At 39.6% G+C, this 18,812-nt stretch overlaps 1 protein-coding gene across 6 annotated transcripts in view; it reads left to right on the top strand.

The window, feature by feature from the left end:
* Positions 1-18,812, top strand: part of LOC125763270 (uncharacterized) — a 148,213-nt gene that overhangs the window by 106,489 nt on the left and 22,912 nt on the right. For all 6 annotated transcript variants that reach the window (XM_049426178.1, XM_049426180.1, XM_049426179.1 and 3 more), the window contains 3 exons: positions 16,541-16,657; positions 16,731-16,911; positions 17,358-17,609. In XM_049426178.1, the coding sequence (XP_049282135.1) occupies positions 16,541-16,657; positions 16,731-16,911; positions 17,358-17,609 (550 nt within the window). The remainder of the gene's footprint in view (positions 1-16,540; positions 16,658-16,730; positions 16,912-17,357; positions 17,610-18,812) is intronic.

Genomic DNA, 18,812 nt, shown 5'->3' on the forward strand with positions numbered 1-18,812 from the left:
AAAAAAGTACATCGCATAGCAAAAGATAGATTACCGTTCAAACAACCAGTGGATGATCATGCAAAGTGCGGGCAACACTGTTGTGGAAGTGAGCACCCATACAAAAAAGTCAAGCTAAGGCTCGGACACAAACGTCAGCAAAATCTACCAGCCCTGTGCTCTAGAGCACATGGTGGTAAGCACTACTATTGGTTGGATTAGGCAACCGTTCGCTATCAGGCTAGTTCCGTACGTCAGAAGCCGAACGATCCTGTTATACATGAGTTTGCCGTTGATCCAAAGAGCTGGCAAGGAAACAATAAAACAAAAAAATCGTAGGACGTGCTGTCCTGGTGCAAATGATGCTAACGAATAGTTTGTGGAACGAAATCCTCCCGGTTTTTTGCCATTGAAGGAATACAAAAAACAACAACAGGATCATCAACGAGCAAAACGAACAGCTCGGGTTGCAAGTTTCGCATGAAGAAGTCCGGAGACGAGGTTGGCCTTAACAACGCGCGCGTACGGATCGCTGATGATGCGCTAAAACATAATCACGTTCGCGAATCGGTGCCACGAAACAAGGAGAAAATGCAATGAAAAACGAACCATAACTTGCAGCATAGCGGTAGCGAATGGGTCAATTTGAAGCACTTTGAGTGCTTTTTTCTGTTTTCCACGAGTTTCATCTTTTTGTTTGGTTGGCTCTTCAACATTGTCCTTGTCTCTGCACCACTAGAGCGTCAAAGCAACACGGCCGAGAATAGGTTTCAGTCGAACCAGTCACCCTAAGTGAGTGTCCGCTCACTATGGTTTGACGTTATTTTTTTTCTACCGGAAGTGCAACGTCAGCCACACGCCAGCTAAACGTGGCATAGTGGTAGGAAATTTTGTGGCACTGAGGTACTGTGTTTTTGATATTATCATCAAAGGGTTTATTGTTTTTTTATAGTTTCTTTTTTAAAACATCAACCACGGTTGGTCAAATGTGCCCTTTAAGGGCTGCCTGCCGAAGCACTATAAATAGTGTCACAATCAATTAGCAATGAAGTATGCTTTTTGTTTTTTTAAATAGCAATATGGCCACCGGACATAAAAAAATAACCTAAATACCATTGAATTTAATGTTCAAAAACAATTAACAAATAAAACAAATTAACCAAATTTTGTTATTTTTATTATGTTTTTTAACTCTCATACACATATTTATAAATGATGCGAAAAATCCAATTTTATCCATAGTCGGAGTATTCCAACTCCAGTACATTCTACAGTCGACTTGGAGGATATCAACCTCAATCCGAAATTTGAAGGATATCAACAAGCCGATTCAGAACAGCGGAAACCACCTTTACTAACCGACGAAAAATTAACTATTGTATACTCGTAAAAAATGTGAGGAAATCTTACTGAAATTTGTTTATATAAAGTCCTTCACGATAATGGAGTTTTTCAAACATTGATGCTGAATAGAACTACCTATTGAAATTTTTTGAAAATACCAACGAAAAGTGTTTTAAAAACCAAAAGTTCGAAACATTGAGGAAAACTGTGGAAAACTTCAATTCGGATAACTCTCAATAATACGGAGTTGAATTCAGATTCTGTTGGAGTTGAATCCGGTTTTGCTAATCCAGAGTCGGAGAGGATGATTCCGCTCCGGAGTTCCCATCGCTAGTACTTATCAAAAAAGCTTAAAGAAAGGAAAGCAGATTGGTTTGGAATCATAGCATGATAATCTGTTTAAAAGCAAAATATCGTTAAATAGTATTTGATGTATTGAAATAAATTATTTTAAAATAAATCCATCCGTCCAGTTGGATGGACTAAAAATCCGTATCCTTAAACTCCTATCCTTATCACTGAGGATTAAAATAACACGAACAATTCGCTTGCATTTGTGCCCTTTGAAATAATGAAATGAATTCTCGTGATTTAAATAATCTAATTGGTTTGTTTGTTGTACATTAGCTGATTTTATTTAGTGCTGTCAAAGCATTATCCGACGGTAAAAAACATTATTGGATGTAAACCGTTTTTTTATCTACATCTTTGATTCGGATGGGATTTGATCCTGTCGTGTAGAGACCGTCTCCACTACCATCTCTACCACCGAAATCCCTCCATATAGTAAATGTAATTCATCAAACTTAAAAAGAATCGTCAAAATAATGCACTGCAAACATGACGAATCTACTAAGCTCCAAGTTCTTCGTTTGTAAGAGTAATGCCCTTTGGGACCAATGAAACCACTAGGGGATTTAATGAATATTTCATGCCATTAGATTTTCTGACCAGTCGAACCGTCCACTGTATCTTGTCACTCATAAAGAATGAAGGTTGTGCCCTGTTTGACGTTTTTATTTTGCGTTGCATATGAAATTGCATATCAACACTCCTATGCACCAGCGTTGCATTTTGGATGTCATCGAGATGGTGTAGTTATTTGTAATCGTGCTGAAATGAAGCTTAGAATGTTTTATCATAAAAAAAACTCATCCATTTTAATAAAAAAAACTCAAGCATATTGCGGCGGAAAGAAAGGCTTTCTATCTACTGTCGGCGCCTACAGTTAGGCAATTAGATTTCAGCAATAATTTGTGCGTATGTGTAATGTGTAATTTAAGTAATGTAAATATGTAAATGTGAATAGGGAACTAGGATAGATGTAAGTGAATTATGTATAATATAGAAATTAGTCTAAGTTGAATCAGCACCGTGGTCACATCATCATTCCAGAGAAGTATCATCCGAACGAGCTATCGACCATTTGGTCCTTCGAACCGGATAGGAGGAGCCAAACAGTAAGAAACCCAACGGTCTGAATGCTGAATAACGATCTCAGGAGGACAACTGTACGAAACGTTGCTTATGAAGTGTCGAACTGGGAAGAGCGCTGCGTACGTATACGAGGTCATCGATCGATCACACTGATCGCAAGAACAGTGCGTGCGTGTCAGGTTGCTCACAGAATACGAGAAGCTTCAAATTTGGATTGTTTTCAAGGAGATCATCGAGTTGGGACAGTGTCATCATCCGTAGCCTGAAGTACAAGCGCTGCGCGTGCATATCGTGATTGTAAAATTTGTCCGTGTCAAGCGTAATGTAACATAAGTATTTGTGTGTAACCAAGTGTGTAAGAAGCGTCGCACAAACTAACACCGTGAACAAGCATAGGATTAGTCGGAGAAGTGTGCGTGTTACTACGTTTGCGCGCGAATTGAGGACTTCGGCCATCGCCTTTCACGCAATTGCGTCGTTTCGAGTAGTGGTGTAAGATCACAAACGGGAGACGCTACAGTGTGGCACATAGTTTCCGCACAAGAGTGAATATCTGCAAGTAAGAAATGAGTAAACAAATACAGACGGTGAAGCGGAAATATCTCGATACGTTAAGGTGCGTTGATTTCTTCGTTGAATTCATAAATGAGTATAATGCAGAAGAACATGCGTCTCAGCTGGAAGGTCAGTTAGGAGCGTTGGAAGAAGCAAGAAAGACATTTGAGAGTGTACGTGAAAAATTACTGGGTGAAGACGAGTGCGATATTGAGGCCCTATGTACGGAAAAACGAGAATATTATAAAAAATACCAACAGGTTAAAGGCTTCATTGTGGCTCGTCAAAAGAGCGAAGAAGTAGGCTCGTTACCAGCAGCAAATAGCACAAGCGTAAATCAATCGATGTTATGCCATCCCAAATTGCGTTTACCGACCATTGACCTTCCGTCGTTCGATGGCGACATCACAAAATGGTTAACGTTTAAGGACAGATTTACGTCAATGGTTCATGAGGCGGTTGAAGTTCCTGAAGTTACGAAATTGCAATATTTACTATCTGCATTAAAGGGAAATGTAGCAACTCAATTCGATCACACGCAGTTAATAGCCGACAATTACGAACCTACTTGGCAGAGTTTGCTTACGCGATACGATGACACAAAGACGATTAAAAGAGAATACTTCAAAGCGTTGTATCATCTAGAAGCAATGAATGATTCCTCGGGAGAAGAGTTAGCGCGGATTGTAAATGAAGTGAAACGATTGGTTCGGGGAATGGAAAGACTCAAGGAGCCAATAGACAAATGGGACACCCCCTTAACAAGCTTGATTATGTTCAAAATGGAGGCTACTAGTTTATTGGCATGGGAACTAGCTTCAGCAGATACAAAAAACGATACATATCAGGGACTAATCGAATTTTGCGAAAAACGAATCAAAGTGTTAACCAATTCCAAAATATACAATGTGCGGACTATCGATACGAGACCAGCCAAGGTGATGAGTAACACGCGAACGCCTGTTATACGTAAAGAAGCAAGGTTTAATATAAAGGGAACTCCTACGATGGCACATGTAGAACAAACGGATGAAAGTTTTAAGACAGAATGCCCGGTGTGTAAAGAAGATCATACTTTGTTCAAGTGTTCGAAATTTGAGAGCATGGGTCTCGAGCAACGGCTCAATATAGTAAAAGAAAAGAATTTGTGCTATAATTGTCTTAAGCGAGGACACGGAGTGCGTCAGTGTAGATCGTCTTATCGTTGCGTTCAATGTAAAAAGCGCCACCACACCATGCTATGCAGCCGACCAAAGGAAGCATCAGTAGCAGTACCACCAGTCGTAAATGCCACTATGCACAACAGGAATTTAGAGAAGCGAAAGACTATTTGGCTTTCTACAGCCCAAGTGCTTCTGTTAGATTCATGCGATAAAGAAATTCCTGCCAGGGCATTATTGGACATGGGAGCCCAGTCCAATTTCATGACGGAAAGATTGGCTCAACAATTGGGACTGAGTAGACAGCGGATGCTAAGCTCGTTATCTGGAGTAGGTGCAATGGCATTAACAGCAAATAGTATGGTAACGGCAACAGTAAGATCAAGAGTGTCAAGGTTTTCTGCAGTACTAGACTTTGTTGTGTTACAACGGGTAACGGCAGATGTTCCGGCTCAGACAGTGAATGTTGATCGATGGAATATTCCAAGTGGGGTGAGATTAGCAGATCCTACATTCTTTAAGTCGGAAAGAGTAGATCTTTTAATTGGAGCTGAGTTGTTTGCGGATCTATTAGAAAAGGGCCATATTAAGGTTGCACCTCATTTGCCAAGCCTTTTAAAGACCAAATTTGGGTGGATTGTGAGCGGACCAATGCGAGACAGCATCGAGTACAGTAACAACAGTGTTTTGTGTCATTGTGTCCAAGAAGAGAATCTGATCGATTTAATGAGACATTTTGCCGCCCTTGAAGACATTCCTCAAGAAAAGGAAACATCAGAAGAAGGCTTGAGTTGTGAAAGGTTCTACTGCGATACTACGATCCAAAACGAAGAAGGTAGATACGTGGTACAGTTGCCAAAGGTGAAAGAATACGAAAAACAATTGGGAGACTCAAAGGAAACCGCGTTGATGCGATTTTTATCGATTGAACGGCGACTGAAGAAAGATGAAGCCATGAAAAAGGAATACGTAGAGTTTATGGAAGAATACGAACAGTTAGGTCACATGACGAAGGTGGCGAGCTACAATAATGTTGAATTGGAAGTTGGAAAGGACTATTATTTGCCCCATCATGCAGTCTGGAAAAGGGAAAGTACCACTACTAAATGTAGAGTGGTGTTCGACGCTTCGTGCAAGTCTAGTTCTGGGCGATCACTGAACGACATTTTGCTGACTGGTCCAACAATTCAAGATGATATTATTCCAATTCTGTTGCGTTTTCGAATGAAGAAAGTGGCATTAGTCGCCGACGTAGCCAAAATGTATCGTCAAGTTTTAGTAGCGAAAGAAGACAGAAAGCTGCAACGTATTCTATGGAGGAAAGAAAGTGAAGAACCTATTTCCGTGTATGAGCTGAATACTGTGACTTATGGCACAGCGTGTGCACCATTTCTCGCCATAAGAACTTTGCTACGAGTGTTTGAAGACTATGGTCGTCACTATCCAGAGGCTTTGAAGAGTAAGGATGATTTTTATGTTGATGATCTTGTATCAGGTGCAGACTCTATCGAAGAAGCAAAACAAATAGCAAAGCAGTTAGATGAGCTTATGAACAAAGCAGGATTCAGCCTTAGAAAATGGGCTTCAAACTACTCAGAAACGCTAGAAGGTATTCCACAACAAAGGCAATGTGAATCAGTTGCAGTTGAGCAAGCCAGCAAATCATCAATATCCCTTTTGGGGCTATTATGGACTCCAAGATCTGATAGGATGCAACTGAACATAAAGGGGATAGAACAACAAACTAGCTACTCCGGGAAGCAAATCTTATCGTGTATTGCTCGTATGTACGATCCTCTGGGAATCATAGATCCTGTAAAGATGAAAGCAAAGATGTTCATGCAGCGTGTGTGGTCGTATAAAGAGTCACGAGGCTCTAGTTGGAACTGGGATAATCCCCTCCCTGATGAGCTGCAAGTAGAATGGAAGAACTTTTACGCTGAGTTGAAGCATTTAAGTGATGTTAGTGTTCCGAGAACAGTGATCGATAGAGCAGAGGACAATTATCAGATGCACATATTTTGCGACGCCTCAGAAAAAGGCTACGGCGCTTGTTGCTATATCCGTAGTCGGAATAGTCACTCAGGAGAAATAGTGGTCAGATTATTCATATCAAAGTCAAAGGTAGCGCCTCTGTCAAAAAAACTTACCATTGCAAGGCTTGAACTGTGTGGGGCATTACTAGCAAGCAATCTGTACCAGTTAGTGCAACGTGCGGTTGCCAAAGAAGTTACATGCTACATGTGGACAGACTCGATGACGGCATGGTATTGGATAAACTCTCCTAGTGACAGGTGGAAACCCTTTGTGGCGAATAGAACAAGAAGGATTCAAGCGAAAACTCAGAACTGTATATGGAAACACATTCCTGGTGTTGACAATCCTGCAGACTTGGTATCAAGAGGAACTGATGCCAAAGCTCTAATTGATGCAAGGCAATGGTGGGCGGGGCCCTCATGGCTCCCCTTAGACGAGGATATGTGGCCAGTTTCACCGAATCAAAAACCGATAACCACAGACGAGGAACGAACATCAGTGTTACTAGTCTCTTCACCGGTTGAAGAGTCTTTTAGTGATAGGTTGTTCGAGCGCTGCTCAACATACACGGCTCTACGCAAAGGTGTTGGTTATTGGTTACGTTATTTAAACCTCTTGCGTGCTAGAAGAAAAGGTGCCAAACCTCCAGGGCATACCAGCAGTGGTCTAAGTACGGAAGAATTGGTAGAAACTGACAAGTTCTTATACCGGCTTGCACAGAAGGATCAGTTTTCATAAGAGTTTAAGGCAATGTTAGCAAAGAAATGTGTACCAAGAACTTCTCCCTTACGGTTCTTGAATCCGTTTATAGATGATCAAGGCCTAATGCGTGTTAACGGACGTTTAGCCAACTCACAGCTTGATAGTGACATGAAACAACCGATACTTATCCCGAAAAACCACCGTTTAACGAGCTTGTTAGTACAGCATTATCATCTAAAGCTCTTACATGCGGGTCCACAATTGATGATTTCCACCATAAGGCAAAGTTTGTGGATCATAGGAGTGAGATCGGTAGCTAGAAGTGTTTACCACAAGTGCATGCGTTGCTTTAAGGTAAATCCAAAACACATCAATCAACCCATGGGAAACTTGCCTCCGAGCAGAGTAACCGAGGCCAGGGCATTTGCAGTGTCCGGTGTCGACTATGCTGGTCCGGTTTACGTCAAAGAAAGGCATCGCAGAGCAGCACCAACGAAAGCATTTGTGGCAGTGTTCGTGTGCTTCGTGACACACGCAGTGCACTTGGAGCTTGTATCGGATCTGAGTACGGCTGCATTTATCTCCGCGCTAAGAAGGTTTGTCGCTCGGAGAGGTCTGGTATCAGAACTATACTCAGACAACGGAACCAACTTTAAAGGCGCCTCGAATGAACTGCACCAGTTGTACCAGCTCCTTCAATCAACCCACCATCGAGAAGCCGTAACTACCTGGAGTGCTGACAAGGGATTCAAATGGAAGTTCATACCACCCCGTGCACCACATTTCGGAGGTCTATGGGAGTCAGCTGTGCGGTCTATGAAACACCATCTCCAGCGAGTTCTTGGAACAGCATCTACATCGTTTGAAGATTTGGTGACGTTGTTGGCAGAAATCGAGTTATGCCTGAATTCTCGGCCAATAACACCGTTATCACATGATCCATCTGATTTGCAAGCACTAACCCCAGGTCACTTTCTTACTGGTTACCATTTGCAGGTTATTCCTGATATCGCATTGAAGGACATTCCGGAGAACCGTTTAAACCACTGGCGCGTGGTACAAAAACGCTTGCAACACTTCTGGGCGAGGTGGAGTACCGAGTATTTACAACAGCTCCATGCCAGAAGCAAGTGGAATTGCGCAGCAACCGAGATCAAACCTGGAATGTTAGTGATAATACGCGAAGATAATGTACCACCTTTGAAATGGCCTTTAGCACGAATAACAAATATTCATCCCGGTACGGATGGTGTGGTTAGGGTAGTCACAATGAAAACGGCACAATCAAAAGAAGTAAAGCGTCCTGTAACAAGAATATGCATCCTTCCCATTGACAGTAATAGCAAACATGAAGAAGAAAACACAATAGATGAAAATAAGCGGAGCGAAACTTAAAAAAAAAAACGTGTTTTTTGGTGGGCGGGAATGTCGGCGCCTACAGTTAGGCAATTAGATTTCAGCAATAATTTGTGCGTATGTGTAATGTGTAATTTAAGTAATGTAAATATGTAAATGTGAATAGGGAACTAGGATAGATGTAAGTGAATTATGTATAATATAGAAATTAGTCTAAGTTGAATCAGCACCGTGGTCACATCATCATTCCAGAGAAGTATCATCCGAACGAGCTATCGACCATCTACTTCAACTAAAATTTTGTTGATTGCTACGGCTGCTAAATTACCCTTATTTTGGTAACGACGTGTGCCTATCGTTTCAATGGGATTGATGTTTTTTTTTTCATCCGTCTAGAAATATTTCCATCCTTATGTTGCTCTAAGGTTTCCTCGTTGAGATCGATTCAACTTTAGTAAAGCGGATACATACGGGGAAAATGTTTTACGATGTAACCATTTTTATAAGCCTCTGGTGCCTCATACATGGAACGCCCGATGACTCGTCAGGATTGTCAGGCAAGGAGCTATCATGCTTTTACAATGTAAATTTCCCTTAGATGCTGAGACATGGGACTAAAAAATCACCTACACATACGTACACACAAAACACACATGCAATCTCACCTTAACAAGTTGACGTTTTACGTCAGGAAGCGTTGTCTGGCTTCCAAAAAAAAAAAGAAGAAACCACTGTTAAAGTATTTACACATCGGCAATGAAACGAAGGCACTGTGATGCTGTGCCAGTGTGTACGGGTTCTTCCGATCCACATCCGGCGTGCTTAAGCGGTGTTTGCTAACACATGCTTCTTGAAACAACCAGAATTGTCATTCCTTTGAACGTTGGATCTTTTCTACTCAGTGACAACGTGTTTCCAGCGTTTATCGGAAGACAAATCCTGCTAGAGTAGACAGGATAAGAATGGAGAACAAAATTCTTTCATTGCCACTACTTACGCCATCTTTCACCAGCTACCAAACAATATGGTTCTGTTTCATTCTGCTGTGCATAGACGCTTTTCCTCTCTCCCTTACTTTCGTTCGAAGGACGACTGTGTGAATAAGAAATCTTTCGACATAATACCAAACCGAACCGAGCGGATGGGGTATGGGAGTACGACGCAACTATTTGTTGGTGTGCAAATTACAAAACTTCACCCACTTCAACGCCATCTCGTGTCTTTATGCCGGTGCTGCTGCTGCTAGCATTCTGTTCGCTAAGCGCAGCACATTCATTAAACCGTATGGTTTATGGTTTTTCTTACGAGGCAGCACTCAGGTCGTTGCTTAGAGAGGGTATTTATACTGCAAGAAAAAAAGGGTAACTGTTTTCATCTGCAATCCTCAATTAGGTGACAAAACACTAGCATAAACTGAATAAATTTTCCTTCTAATTAATGTTAGCGAAGAAATGTGTGACAACGTCTGTATTCCGTTTTTTTTGCTCGTGTGCACAACAACAAATATTTGCTGTAAGTGGCTTCAATATTATCGTTAGTTTAATACCTATATAGTTGAACATATTTATTATGATATGATTTCAACAAAAAACATCACTTTCATGAATTTTCTTCTCTTTATCTAATGCATTACAGATCTTTTACAATTCCACGCACATTTCTATCAAAACAGGATGCTCCTTACATTGTGACTTTATATATGTCATTGTGTTCTATATGTTCGAAACATCACACGCACACATACCTGCTGTGGACATAATGCAAATATTTATAGCTTTGCCGAGGAAATAATAACATGACGTCGCAGTACAAACATGATTAATGTAGCCTGATAATGCATAACGAGTGGTGATTTTGTTGCGTTGCGCTCAACAAATCAAATCAACAATTCTGGAAGCCCATGCAGCAATGAGCGCCTTGCAGCATCTAATATTTCTAACCCAGCGAACAGGAAACAAGAAGTACATTCATCATATTGGTGTTGGCTTTGTTAAATTAACTTCTGAAAGAAGCATTTTACAGAACGTCTGCGGGCTTAGCAAACTCTGTGAGACATGTCTCTTTATTGTTCAGTGGTGCACAAAAAAGGAGAAGAAGTTAATTATAAAAACCATGTAACATTGTGGCAACTGATTTGTTTACTGGCAAGATTTTCCACCAGTCCAATAATTGTATTCTATAATGCTTACCAAACGAAGGATGCTTTCTCTACACCAACAGCACTACTACAAGTGTCTTGTGGGTTTTGCTTATGTCCTCTTTACCCACTACAGGTGATTTACGACGGCAGGACGATGGCTAGATGGCAGATCTTTTAAGGATGGTACGGTATGATTTATACACACGACCAGGGTTGGCTACCCAATGAGCACGATAAGCACCAATTCAAATGGGTCATTTACCTTAAGGATGCGCCGGGGAGTGATAGAGAATGATTTTACGATCTTCGTCTCGGGCAATTAGGGTAAACAGTGTAATAGTGTTGTTGTGTCATGATCACTGAAGTTAATTTTACCCTCTTACCACGACTCCTCTTCAAACGTGCATTTAACGTTCCTCATGCGACTCTGAAAGGCTTATGCACTGCAAAGTAAATCTGAAATTTAAATGCTTTTTTTTGCTGTCTTTAATGACATTGAAAATAACAACTTTAGTATCAAATACAAAAACAGAATATAAAATATAAAACAAAAAAAAATTTCTAATGATATTTCACATATCTTCTTATTTATTGTTTATTACAAAGATCATAAAATATGACTTTTATTTTGGCCTAATAATTTTTTTTTCATCATCACAGTAGAACTTTTCAGCAGTTAAACTAAAAAAGATAGCAAAAGCTTACGTATTTCTATTTGTAAAATTTACATAGAAAAGCGACATGTTTTCCTCACTTTGTTATGTTGGCAAATCAGATGTAAAAAATGGTTTCCAACATTATAAAAAAAAGTCACAAGTGGTAAAACGTAGCACCAGATAACGAGTGATTAAATTAGCGTAATTTATTACAGTCTCTCCATCTATTCATCGCCCGTACGGCGGTCGTTCATTCATTCGTTGGTTCGTTTGTACGTTCGTTAATTTTCTGGTCAAAGGCTGGTTGGGTAGAAACGGTGCATAACTTACAACATTCGTCTAGCTCATAACCTATCAACCGGTTACACACAGGCTTCCACAAACTTGCCGCGGACTAGTTACTCCGATTATTTGTTATCCTTGGCTAGTGAAGTAACTGCGGGTTATTCGCTTTTCCCTTTTTCGGGTGAAATTTTTTACACTAACCAACTAACCACTATCCACTTCACTAAGGGAAGGATACCTGTGAATGATCGAATTATGGTATCCTGAAAAAAAGGAGCATTCGAAAGCTTCGTTACACTTCCTTTACAGAACTGTGTATTAATGTTCTGAAATAAAACTAGCATAAACCGAGATTGAAGCAGTGTATAACCGGTTGTAACTACCGGCGCTTGGAGGTGCTGTTCAGAATCGTTTTGATTGCATTTTGTTTTATTAACCCCTCCGTACCGTGTAATTGAATTTCCTCACTATGTTTGTGCTGCCCGATCCATTCGCTTTGATTTACTTGTATGGTTTCAATCGCTTTTTAAGCGTTTATTTGGGAGATGTTTCCTGCGTATTCCATTTCTATACATTTTCAGCGGAATTGGTTTTACAGTTCGACGCATACACCTCGAACCATCGTCAAACTTTCACACGGTAACGTTTGTTCCGTACGGGGAAAAAAGCGCCTGACCAATCATGGTTCAGTTTTTGGCGAGAAATAAAACCTCCAGGCGAGGAAGGGTGCTACAAACCGTCAAACAAAAACAAAAAAAAAAAAGATGTAACTGCATTGACGTCCTTACGCAAAATAGCAACAGGACGTGCTAGCAGTACTACGCCACCGTGAGAGGGCTTCGAATGTAATGTTTTTCTTTTTATCAGATTCAATTACCGTCCGTAAATGATGTTACTGACTTCCTGGGTGCGGTGTTGATGTGCCCTCCGCCGGAACCACTGTAACCATTAAACGGGACGTTTTAAAGGGTAGTAAATAAACTCTTACTACTCGCTCTTACCCTCTCGCTTGGTCGCGCTTGCTTACCAACCCGGATCATTGCGAAGTTTGCCAACCATGGTTGAGAGTGAAATTAATGAAAAATTATCGTTTACAGTAGTAGGTCGAGTTCGGGTTGGATCTCCCTTCCTTGCCGATTCGATGGAAATGGAACAAATAAATGAAGTGCGCCATGTTTTAATAACATAAATTTTGGACTTCATGCTAATTAAACGGTTTGTTGAGTATAATGTGGATAACAAAAAGATCAAATATAAATGGTAAGAACAATGAAAAATGGGAAAAAAGACAATGGAAGAAAGAATTTTTGAGCGAGAGAAGAAAACAATTATTGTACAAATCAAATTGATAGTTGTAATTTACATTTTGCTATAAAATATGATGCCGCACTATGGACAACTTCTCTTAAAGAAATACAATTCTGTGCAGTAACTGTTGTACATCAAAAGAATCATGTTTTTACGAAGCTATATTAACGACAGCGACGAGTACTGCCACCATGCTAAAACAAATAATTTCAGTTCAGTTCAAACAATTTGCAATAAAATGTCATCCCTACGGGTAGTAGAGGCATAGCAAACGGAAGTCATAAACAACATCCAACATAAAGCTTCAATGTCGATAACTGTTACCCGAAAGGGTATACATGGGAAGTTTTGTTTTTTTTTGTTGGTTGTTCCTCATGTTTATTTTACATACGATCCTTCACGCTTTACGCTAGTGTACAGCCAAACCAGAATCGTTTCGGATGACAGCCTGTAAACATCGTTTTATATCAATTCACATGGGATTTAAATGCCTTCAGCATGATCCTTTGCATGTAAAAAAAAATAATAATGTCGTTTGGTACACTTTAGGTAATATTGTAACATACACCATGCAACGGAACTAAGTTTTACCAGACAAGCGCTGGGCGTATTACGACCTGTACGCTGTAATGGACTAAAACTGCAGTGATGAAACTGACTTCAAAGTATAACACTTTGAATGGTATTTTCCCCCTGTCACACGGTCGAAACGGAACGTTTTATGAGCTTCTAAATCCTGCTGCCACTGCCAAACGGTTGCAACAGGAAATACGTACGCAGAACTGATACGCAACCTGAGCCTTTGGTATGAACCAATCAACACCTTTTTTTTGGTACACGAATGGTGATGCACACGGATGGCAACGCAAGCTCATAAAGTTTTATCGCCTACCCATCGGGTTTAAACCGGGAAATGGCGCGAGTATGTTTCAGCTACAAGCAGTATAGGAAAGAATACATTTTCGAGTTTTGTCCACAAATGATTCAATCTTTTTCTGGTTAAATTAAAAGTTTAAACCGACATTTCAACAGGTACTGTCGATGTCGATGCAAATTGGCTGTTTGGTGGTTTGTTGCGAGTAAAATTGAATGGTAAATTAAATCGTGGCAGGTGTTTGATTGTGTTTTTACGCCTTTCTCGGTGGGCCTCGGTGAACAACGAGGACTATTAATTAAAAATTCATTCAATTTGAAACATTTTGCAATGTGGATTTAATTCATATATACTTCATTTTACTTCATTAGACAACGTAAAAATGAATTCCCAGATGAAACAAATTGTTTTTGGTGAAGTGAAAATTATTATGTTTTGTAGTTTTATAAGTTCATTCAACATGTCCCACACTCTTTCAGTCGTGATTGCGCTTTAATTCAATTGACTGATTGGAAAAGTACCAGGCGCCTCCATCGTAAAATTTCACTATTTTTCTGTATGCGTTTTGACGTTTCGCGGCTTATCTACAGTTAATTTTACATACAAACTGGCTACAATTTATTACAATTAATTACAAATAAACCAACATGTTGTATATAATTAAATAACTTTTTAAAAAATAAATCATATGCGATTGTTTAACATAACAGTAAATCGAAAGCTTCGAGCAAATCCTTTAATAGAACACAAATTATTGTTAACTAATCTAAAAATTGACTAGAATTTACTCTATTTTTCAACAAATATCGTCTTAACATTTAAGCTTTCTAACTTAAAGTATCTTAGAACCTCAACATTTGATGGAGACGCCTGATCATTTACACGTTTACGCGAATGTTAACTATTATACTACAGTTTCACACCACACAAGGAGGATTATAAAACTGAATTATCCAAAGTTCGCATCAATCTTCACTAGCATGGTGTTCAGTAATAACTAGCGTTTCTGGCTGTACACCGTTTGTTACATGTGTGGCCAAGGGTGTGCAGTAATCAAATTACTCCAGCTTCATGCTTCTCCCGATACGCACCGTTAGAACACAAAAGATGAGATGTGTAGGTGTGAAATGTACGGGATTTAAATTAATTTTTGCCTTCCATTCATCCTGTGCTTTCCACAGCATTTGACGTGCCTATTGCTCTATTCACAACTGTAGCACCGGTTCTTGTTCACATTCTCTACCAAGTGCTGCTCGTACAGCTCGAGGGTGCGAGCATTACCGTGGCGGCTTCCAAAAACGGTTTTAGGAGCCAGGTATTTGAATAAATAACTTCATCTTTAACATGCCAAATTAAATTCATTATATGGCACGCTTGCCGTGCGTGGGTTTCGGGTTTCGGGTGACGTGTCGATCCTCGTTAGAAACCATCCTGGTAAATATCTTTATCTCTCTAGGTTTTGAAGAACTCGTCTCTCGCCTGTCAAGCTAATCGTCTATTGATGTCTTCACTTTATCTTTTGTGTGTGTTTAATGTAGAGGAACCATATGTTTTTATGCTACTTTTTATTTTGCTAATAGAGTTTAATTAGTGACATAGTTTTTAAAATAAATGGTTTATATTTATTTATAATTAATTATGATATTTTTTGAACGACTTGCTGGTACTTCATATTTGTTACACAACAAGTGCAACATTTCTTTATGCAAAAGAAAGATTATCTTTTTAATTTCGTAATTAAAACAAAAGCGCTTACAGTAAAATGCCACAAATACCTTTCTATTTTATATTTAGTTTGGTTTTCTTTTACTCCATGGATAAAACCGATTATACTTCAAAATACCCACCAACGTATCTTCCTTTATTAATTATCCATTAATTATCCACAAAAACTATATTCAACTGCACGTCGATATGTCTATGGTGAAGCGCGGATGCCATTACGAATGAATTCAAAAAATGTGTTTAGATGATTGTAAATTTGAAACTTTAATGATCATTGAACGACCCACTCGATTGTAATACAAGTACCTATTAGATACTGTTGCAAGCGTAGAGGTAGAGGTCAGTAACGTATGCTTTGAGTGGTGTGAATAGACGGAAAATAGATTTTTAATTAGCAAAGCAAATCGTATTAATCGGCACTTCACCGCTTTTGCATTAGGCGTTGAATGAAATACGAGCTTTGATTTTACAAATTCGTTTCATTCCAAGCTTCTTCCCGTTTATCACCAACAAGAGATGTTTCAGGATGTCCTGTAGTTTTTCTCTCTCTCTCTCTCTTGAAATCAAAATGAAACACTTGAATGATTTTGCTACGTTTTTGGTGGGTGATGAAAACGTTAATTGCCTATTAAATTTGTGGCTGAAGTCTGGGTACGCTATAACTCGATAATTGTAAATCTACAACCAATGTATCGCTTAAACATCCAATGTGAAGAAACTGCAGCTAAAAGCTAATAAAACCACTTTCCAAAATCGGGTACGTTTGTTGTACAAAAATTTATGCACCGAAAACCATCGCCAATAGCAGATTAATTCTATGATTTCAAATCACCATCATAACGAGCAACTGGTGCAAACGATTTTATGGTTATTGCCCTCACACCTGTCAGCCCCAGCGGAACCGATCCACTGTAATGATTATATTTGGTTTGATTTATTAATTGTTTGCTTTTGTATTGTGCTACACCTTTACACATTTCAGTCACATCACGCGAACGGCTGGATGGTTACCACCAATCGAAAACTGGGTGCAGACAAATGATTTGCCGTACGGTTGGGAGAAAGCGGTGGACCAAAAAGGACAACCATACTACATAAAGTAAGGCCGGTGTAATTTTGGAACACTAGACACTAGATTTTGCTCACGTATTTGTATCTGTCCGTATTTTTAGCCACCTAAACAAAACTACCACCTACGAGGAACCGATTAGGCATCATGGCAACGATGCACCTCCCGAGCCGCGTGTCGTCGTGTTGCAGCGCAGTCCTACGCTTGGCTTCGGGTTTGTTGCTGGCAGCGAGAAGCCTGTGATCGTTCGCTTTGTTACGGAAGGTGGCCCTAGTGTAAATAAGGTAAGTTTGTGCTTTATTTTCAATTACAACCGGGTTTGGTATTTAAATAAATAGAATGTTTTAGTCGAATGTTTGCATATATAAAATATATATTTTTGGACGGTAAACTGTCATATTAATCTGTTTAAAAGGAAAGCAAATCATTAACCTAAGCAAAGATAAATATTGACTGTGGCGACCAAGAAGCAACACTGTATAGTTTGTCCATAGTACGCTTTACCTCGAAAACAAACATTTCGCTTTATTAAACAACGTAGAAATACCAACTTTTATGGTGAAAAAAAAATGGAAAAAAGCTCTCGTATCATATTAAGCTAATGTCAAAAATATCCACCAAGCCCGTCATTCATAGCTCTTTACTAACCTCATAATACGTAAAAAACTATTTCTTACTACGCTTTCCTGTTCCTTTTTCTTACCATTCTTTTTTGTACTTTTCCATCCAGCTGGAACCAGGTGACCAAATATTAGCTGTAAACGGTGAGGACGTCAAAGACGCACCCCGGGACCATGTGATACAATTAGTTAGAAATTGTGAATCCTCCGTGACGCTGCTCGTCTGCCAGCCGCAGCTCTATAATGCGGTCGGTCGAAAATCAACGCTGCTATCGGCGGGCAAGAAGGCGAAGCTGAAATCACGCCCCATCCGTGTCCGGTTCGCCGAGAGTGTCTGCGTTAACGGGGCGCCATTATTTCCGGTAAGTACGCCAAAAAAGCGTTAACAGCTAGAGTGCCGGAGCCGTAGTTCTGTTTTAAACCTGTTTCCTTTCTGAGTGTTTTTTTTTTTCGCATGGTGGTCATGCAATGTACCACAGATCAGTGCTTCGAGGTGCACTTCCAGTAGGGTTATATTTTTTTTTGGTTTCTGGTTCGTGTTTGCCTTTCTTTCGCTCGTTTTCTGCTGCGGGGCCAATACCACAGTAGTTTCCTTTTTTGTGTGTCCGCGGAGACACAAAAACCATATCATTAGATAAAAATCTACCAAGTGGCGGTTTGAGGTTTTTTTTGAGGTGGTCAAGTTTGCCAATTGATATCCTTTCGGGCGCATATCGACCCGTATCCCCATAAGGTCTGTCGAGGTTGAAAATGAAAAAAAGAGGGAAACTTGACACAACGAAACGCTTGAACAGATGGAACTAATTAAATTTAAACAACCCTCACATGGATGAAACACCCTTCTGGTAGGGTGGAGTACTTAAGTGGTGAATTTACGAGACAGCTTGGTCACTTTTTATCGGTACTTGTAGTGGTTACTTTTTCAATTGCCCTCTTTTCATCTTTCAACACTTAACATCGTTTTGTGAATTTTCACTGTTTGACAATACAAGAAGCAAAAAAATCTAACAAAAAGGTTTAGCGTGAACAAAAGCATTTGCCTATTTATGCAAAAGTAGAAATTTTATTAAATCAAAATATCTAAAAATATTTGAAATATTTAAATCAAATTCTTGAATACCTTTATCAACGTTGGATAGCGTAATATATGAAGATTACGCTTTATTTACACATCTATTGAGATATGAAAAAGACAACAAAAGAAACAAAGATCATAAAATAGTGCATAATTACTACACAAAATCAAATTGCAGAAAACATCATGGAATGAACTATTAATAATGAACAAATTTGCTATTTCTTTTTCTTTCATGGCTTAACGACCTACAAAGGTCACGCCGGCCATTGCTGGCTTACTAGACTTGTTTTACTATATACCTGATAGTCAGTCGCTGGCTCCAGGGGACGGTCCGGATGGGATTTAACCGGTCCTACCGCGTGGAACTGGTGCCGTTTAACACATACACCACCGAGCTGCCCCGGTTTGATATTTGTAGATAACAAATATATGTTATGTAAACCGAACTTTTTATTTACAAACTGTTTTGTAAGTGCTAAAATAATAA

Source organism: Anopheles funestus, chromosome 2RL (genome assembly GCF_943734845.2).
Source record: "Anopheles funestus chromosome 2RL, idAnoFuneDA-416_04, whole genome shotgun sequence".
NCBI lineage: Eukaryota > Metazoa > Arthropoda > Insecta > Diptera > Culicidae > Anopheles > Anopheles funestus.